This window comes from Physella acuta, unplaced genomic scaffold (genome assembly GCF_028476545.2).
Source record: "Physella acuta isolate Inbredline_101_S28 unplaced genomic scaffold, ASM2847654v3 ptg000595l, whole genome shotgun sequence".
NCBI classification, from domain to species: domain Eukaryota; kingdom Metazoa; phylum Mollusca; class Gastropoda; family Physidae; genus Physella; species Physella acuta.
In genome coordinates this window covers 138601-145850 of record NW_026732114.1, presented here as the reverse complement: position 1 = coordinate 145850, position 7250 = coordinate 138601, and the positions used below count along the sequence as shown (strand labels likewise).

The following is a 7250-nucleotide window of genomic DNA, read 5'->3' as shown; positions in this document are numbered from 1 at the left end:
GTGTATATGGGTAAATTTTCGGGTATTAATTTCCACCGATTTATAAAAAGAGAATACTAGCGTTTACTAGTAAATTAGTAATCGTTTTGTGATATTTTTATCAATATATTAAACACTGGCTGGTTTAAACACTGAAAGCATTACTGATAGAGAGGTTTTTATTAAAATCTAGAAAGATATAACTCTATATTAAAGCAGCAATACTAGAAGAGATCTTACACTAAATTAGCACCACCAGAAATACCTAAATATATAAAAAGCATTAATGCTAGAGAGATCTAACCATTAATGTACCTTCCGCACCACAAGCCTTGCTGGTTGATCTGGTGAAGCAGACAAGTTTTAAGATGGTGCAGGAACAAAACCGGATGATGCTGCCCATCAATGTAGAGTACAGTGACGTCAGCCATCTGTCCTGCGCCTCCCGATGTACGACCTCCAACAAAATGTGCTACTCCTACATCTACGACGGACCTACACGACATTGTAGTCTGGGTGAGTGGATCATTTTATGTAGGACATTTTATATAGGATATTTTGCATAGGAGATTTTACGAAGGGCATTTTATATAGAAAATATTACATTTTACATAGGGCAGTGTACATAGGACGTTTCACATGTGACATTTTATATAGGACATTTTATATAGGACATTTAATATAGAACATCTTATATAGAACATTTTATATAGAACATTTCTCACAGGACATATTATATAGGACAGTTTACATAAGGAATTTTACAGAGGACTTATTAAAAATAACTTTCACATTTGACATCACGGAATATCAAGAACTGTGTAACTCAAATGACACTGTATCCACTAAAATACACTACCGACAAACTTTTTCTAACAAGAAAATGTTTGTCTTCATGTCCTTAACCTCTAAGAGTACGACACTACAGACAGAGTTACAGATACTACCTGCTATAAGAATTAATTCGATCACTACTTAACGATTCAGTTAAATGTACAAGTATGTTTACCGAAATTGTTTTAAAAGGTTCCTGGCTGGTCCTCAAAACACCATCAGACGCGGACGTTCAAGGAAAGATGTACACGCCTGGTAAGTTCTGTAATACAACCAGAAATATGACATTCCTGTATGATGGCAGAATCTTCTCGAAAGAGTTGTTCTTTTGTTCAGGTGATCTCTAGATTCAGTCGCGTTTATTACGTCCATTTAATTTTCTAATGTTCATAAGTCTATTAGGTCAAGATTCCACGGGTTAATAGTTCACGTTTTTGTGCATTTTACGTGTGTCTGCTGTGTTCGTGTGTTTGTGTGTCTGTGTGTACGTGACGGCGAATTTGTTGCTTTGTCTCTGTGTCTGTCAGTGTGTATGTGTATATATGTTGCTGTATGTCAACGTGAGTGTATGTATTTGTGTCTGTTGTCTGCCTGATGTTTTTTTTTTGTGTATCTGTTTGTATGTGTGTCGACGTGACTGTGTGTCTGTTGTCTGTGTGATCGTGTGTAAGAATGTTAATGAAACACACCTATCTTATCATTTGGGTTGTTTCCTAGATGTTTACAACACTCATAGCCTAATTATACAGTATTTCAGTGAGTTTTTGCCAACTAAAGACAGACCTGGTAATAGACAGTAATAAAGCTATGTCGTACATGACTCGATTATTGTCCTAGGCTATATGTTTATTAATTCTAATCTTATAAACTTAAATACTTGCAGATGCATTATATTGCACTACGTTTCTTTTTTTTTAACTTACTAAATCCAACGACATAACTTCTATATAATAGAATATGATAGGTGAATAGGTAAAGATAAACACATTAAAGCGCAGTTAATTACGACACAAATGCAACTCAATAATAAAGGTTTATATTAAAGGTCTCTATTGTGATTTGCTTGAGGTCAGATATATCATTTATGTTAGTCACACTATCTACAAATTCAGATACAATTGGTTCTCGTGTTTAAAAACTACACAAGAAGTGGAAGAAAATGCCATCACTGTTTTGATTTTCACTGAACATCTATCCTTCCCCCCACCCCCACCCCGTCTTCAACAGTGCACGAGTCTTGTAAAGATGTCTTGAGCCCCGAGTCTAGACCTGTCGCTATGGTCACACCTGGATGTCTGGTCATGTGTGACACAGTGATGGACGGTGGAGGATGGACCATTTTCCAAAGACGTGTTTCTGGAACTGTCGACTTTTACCGGAACTGGGCAGAGTACAAAAACGGCTTTGGGAATTTTATTTCGGGTAATTTTTACCTGGGTAACGAAAACATGTATTTGATTACGTCAAAGACACAACACGAGCTTCGAGTTGATTTGACATTAGATGGCGTTAATTATTTCGCCAAGTACTCCAACTTCAGCATCACTAGCGAGGCTGACGGCTACAGGCTACAGGTGTCCGGGTACTCCGGCACGGCGGGTGACGGTCTTGTCTACCACAACCTGATGAAGTTCACCACGTACGACCAGGACAATGACATAGACACCCGCAACTGTGCCTATGCTTTCCACGGCGCCTGGTGGTACAAGTATTGCTACGAATCCAACCTAAACGGAGACTGGAACTCTCCTACTACTACAGGTGTCGTCTGGAATGGCATTTTCCGTCCTGCACTCGTCGAAATGAAATTTAGATCTTTTTAAAAGAGTCTAAGGTTTAATCCATAATAAAAGTCAGTATTTTGCCCCTCCCCCCCCCCCCTCAATCCAATCTTCAAAACAAAAGCCAAAACCATATCCTGCTTCTCAGTCAACCACTGAGTTCGATCAACATTGAGCCTCAGAGATATTTTAATAAAAAAATTAACATAAACGCGAAATTACGGCTAAAATTAATTTTTCCAGCTTTAGTTTTGAGGATATCAAATGCGTCGTCACATTCTAACCAAACTTCTCCTCACATGTATTCACTAAAGCCTAGGTCCTCTCCTCCCCCCACCCCCAACGTAGCGAAACGTCGTTTATGGAAATGAACCCTATAAGTACATATACTGAATGTAGTATACGGTTTTTATTTTAACAAGTAACATTCTTAATTTCACATTTAATTGTTTTTAAAATCAATTCTTCTTGTATTAAACTCGTTATGTTAATCTCACATTGTATGTATTTTATGTATTTTATCTATTACAATGATAATAAAAACAAGTACGGGCCAATAGTTTCAATTTTTTCACTTTGATACTTGCATATTACGTCAGTTAACTGCATTTATATAAAGTCATATAATAACTATTTTGTAATATTTTATTTTCACTAACACTACTTGGAACATATCATGGATGAGAATACTTCAGCTCATACTTCAAACATATCTAAAAAGCCGGTTTTATATATGTGTATATATATATATATATATATATATATATATATATATATATATATATATATATATATATATATATATATATATATATATATATATATATATATGTATGTATGTATATATATATATTGACCATGAATTTTCCTTTCTACCTTCGATCTATTTCCATTAGCCTAATAGACCGAAACCTGATTAATGTATTTACATTTAAGATAGATTTATTCAAAAAATTCATTTTTACTTACGATTTTTTTTCTATTATGCTAGCTGGAGCTGGCGTGTGTATACACGGAGTCAGGTCCGTTTATCTGTGCGCTGCTTTATGCCACTAATGTAATCTTTGGGAAAAGAATAACTGTCTTATTCAGCCAGAGTGATTAGGAGAACTTGGGAAATCACTTTGAACCAATGTTGTTAGTGGGTTACCGGTAATAAATTTTTACTTTCTCGTATATACGAAGTATAGAGAAAGTCTTGTATTCATGCAAAAAAAAAAATCCTGAAACTGAAAAACATAGTTTTGCAATCTTGTCCGTATGTATGTGTGTGTGTGTATGTGTGTGTGTGTCTGTAAACACGATAACTTGGGTACTGTTACAGCTGTTTGATGAAATTTCATTTGCAAATGTTATATCAAAATCGTAGATCCGAATGTGATAAGAGTTGTATCATGCATATTTTATTTGCCACCCCCCTCCTTCCTACAAACAAGTACTATATTAATTGTTTGTAAATTATATTGTTTTTCTACTAGCTCTAATAGTCATTCATTTATAAACGGCTATTTTGGACACGCCAAATATCACCATATTAATTTATTGTTAAATATAGTTATTTTCAGCTCAAAATAACAATATTAATGTATATCAACTTACGTTTTCCTATTAGCCGAAGATCATTTAAATATTGTCACTTTAACTAGGTCAACAACACGCGTCATGTCCTGTCATCACTTTCACTAGGTCAATAACAGATGTCCTGTCAACTATTGTCTGACCTTCAGAGAATGGAAAGAGAGGGAGGGATCCACGAAGTTTTGAGGACATGACAACAAACGCGTTGAATCTTTAACAACCTCCCAATTGTATCGTACATCAAAATCTATTCACGTTATTCAGCTTGTCAGCGAGTGACTGTCCGTTTGATTTAGCTACTTCGTGAAGTTCAATGCAAGAAACAATTGTCCAAGCTAACACTAGCGATTGTCGTGTGTTGAACAAAAGCTTATTTTGTTTTGTTAGTGCCGTAAACAAAACAAACAGCCAACTTGCGTAACGAAAAAAAGCAAGCAACATTGATTTTGTAATTTAATTAATACATAATTAATGAATCTTTACGTGACGCCTGTGAAAACAAAATGCTATTATATACTAACAACCTTTCTTAAAAATAAAAAGAAAACATAATATGTTTGATTGTATTTGGGAAGGGTTAGACTATTATATAAAGTAAATAGTTATAGCTCGGATTTTCTTTTACGTTTGTCAAAATGGTGGAAAACATGCTCGTTGGTAAAAGTAAAGGCTATCTTTTTAAATAACGATAACAACAAACTTACTGAGCGAGACTATCTTTTGTTCCAACGTATGCTAAGTCAGTTGTGATAATTGACTACTTGTATCTCGTTATTAAAGATGTTTCTGTAGTGCCAATTGTGTTAGTTTGGTAGTTGTATGTTGTTAACAAAAATGTTTATATAATGTCATTATTGTTTGTATGTTTCTGTAACGTCAGATGTGTTAGTTTGCTAGCTGTAAGTTGTTAACACAAATGTTTATGTAATGTCAATAGTGTTTGCATGTTTCTTAAATTTCAAATGTGTTAACATGTATCTGTTATGTCAAATGTCAAATGGGTTAGCTCGTTAGTTGTATGTTGTTTCTGTAATGTCAAATGTGTTTACATATATCTGTAATGTCAAAAGTCAAATGTGTTAGCTTGTTAGTTGAATGTTGTTAACAAAAATGTTTATGTAATGTGAATAGTGTGTGTATGTTTATATAATGTCAAATGTGTTACCTCGTTAGTTGTATGCTATTAACAAAATTGTTTCTGTAAGGTCAATTGTGTTAGATTGCTAGTTGAATATTGTTAACAAAGATGTTTATTTGTTCGTTTGCTAGTTGTATGTTATTATTAACTAGAATATACACTAAACGACTAGTAACTTATTGAGATCTAAGGCAAACATCGGCCATAATTCCCATATTCATCTGTAACTAAGCATTATATATGGATCGTATTTATTCTGCAATAATATTACGGTGCATAAAAAGGCCTTTTATCTCTGCACTAGTGAAATTGATCGACTTTTCAATCAGTGAGATAGTATAACAAAAGTATTCCGGACGAGATTGTCGTAAGTTTCAAGTTTCAATGTCGCATTTGTGTAATAATTAAGTAGCTCATTAATTATTCCGAAACATCAGAACCTACATAGATATCCGACCAAGCTTAACTTAGTAGCGTCGCATCGTACATGACCACATCACTTCACGCACATTTCACTGTAGCGGAGATGTTTGATGGATAACGACATAATGTATTACTTTATCATAGTCGTCTTCATTACCTCAAATATAAACAACCTTGTAGAATCTAAATCTTTAGTGAATGCTGCACTTTTCAAGCCTGCATACCAGGATTCCACGTACGAAGGTAATTCCATGGCCAGTAATGGAAACGATGGCAACCGAACGCAAGATCCAGTGACGTATGGTTGTACCCACACTGAGCAACAGAAACCAAGCTGGTGGTTGGTTGACCTCCAGGGGTGGTACCTGGTCGACCACATTATTTTCACGAACAGGTAAGCCATACCTACATTTACCAAGGTTTCCTGGGTTAGAAAGTTTAGAAAAAAAATTACTTTAATGAAAATTGTTAGCAGTTAAGAACATATAGTTTTATTTCTGGCAACTAGACTGGATTATCACGCCTACCGATTGGAAAACTTCACCATCGATGTGTTTAGAACAGACCCGCGTTTGATGCCAGGGTTCCCGTTAGTGTCTGGTGACGTATGCTACCAGCAGGTCAATCCTCTAGGGCCTGGGACTTTTGTCTGGAACTGTACAACTCCAGTGTTGGGGATGTTTCTTAGACTTATAAGGTACATTTAATTCTACAATGTATAAAATAATACAAGATTATATATTGTACTTTTTGAATACAAATATCATAAATTTATATAATAATTTACTTTAAAAACAAGGCACACATTCGTATATAATAAAGAATTGTACATGCTCCGCCATATGTATAAGTCGAAGTTGTTGGTTGACAAATAATTATTATGAGGTATTTATGGCCGGGTTTTGTTTGAACTAATCTCGTTTCGATTATCCAATTAAATCTTAGGTACACACTAGACGTTCTTCATTTCTGTGAACTGGAGGCGATGTCGACGTCCATGGACCCTATGGAAGCGTTCTACACAGGGTACGACGACACGGTACTCAGTCTGTCTCCCGTTGTCACAATCACTACAGAAACACCGGCGTTCTGCGCCCTCAGCTGTCTAGGGGTCAGGGACACTCGGATTTGTCTGGCCTTCAACTGGTTCCAGTCCACGGGGCTCTGTCAGTTGTTGGACTTTAACCCCAGTAACACAAGTCTGGTGGCAAGACTTGCCGGTCAAGTGGGGGCTAGGCTCTACGTGGTTCAGCCTATAAAGATCTTCGGGTAAAATCGATGAAAAAAGAAACAGATTTTTTTTATTTTTTAAATTCTTGATGTATTTGTAAATCGTTTTAAAATTCTTCAGATACAGCATCTTTCACTAAACGCTTTTTAATTTTCAAAAATTTCTGTTTAGATTTATTAACGCTACATTATTTCAGATAGACTTATGCTATGTAAGCGTGGTAGTCAGTCTCTTGCTCTCATAAGACGTAAGCCGCCAACAAGAACCATGCGCCCATTCAGAACAT

The 7250-nt window shown here is 35.4% G+C and overlaps 1 protein-coding gene across 1 annotated transcript; it reads left to right on the top strand.

Moving 5' to 3' along the window:
* Window positions 1–347: 347 nt before the first annotated feature.
* Window positions 348–2636, top strand: LOC131947492 (ficolin-1-like). The gene is made up of 3 exons (XM_059308711.1): window positions 348–495; window positions 1006–1068; window positions 2041–2636. The coding sequence occupies exons 1-3, from the start codon at window positions 348–350 to the stop codon at window positions 2634–2636; spliced, it is 807 nt and encodes a 268-aa protein (XP_059164694.1).
* The last annotated feature ends 4614 nt before the right edge of the window (window positions 2637–7250 follow it).

Excerpts from the sequence above, each read along its gene's own strand:
- LOC131947492 (XM_059308711.1), top strand. The coding sequence starts at position 348 with ATGGTGCAGGAACAAAACCGGATGATGCTGCCCATCAATGTAGAGTAC. Across the intron at positions 496-1,005 it reads TACACGACATTGTAGTCTGG|GTTCCTGGCTGGTCCTCAAA; the intron begins GTGAGTGGATCA and ends TTGTTTTAAAAG. Across the intron at positions 1,069-2,040 it reads AGGAAAGATGTACACGCCTG|TGCACGAGTCTTGTAAAGAT; the intron begins GTAAGTTCTGTA and ends CGTCTTCAACAG.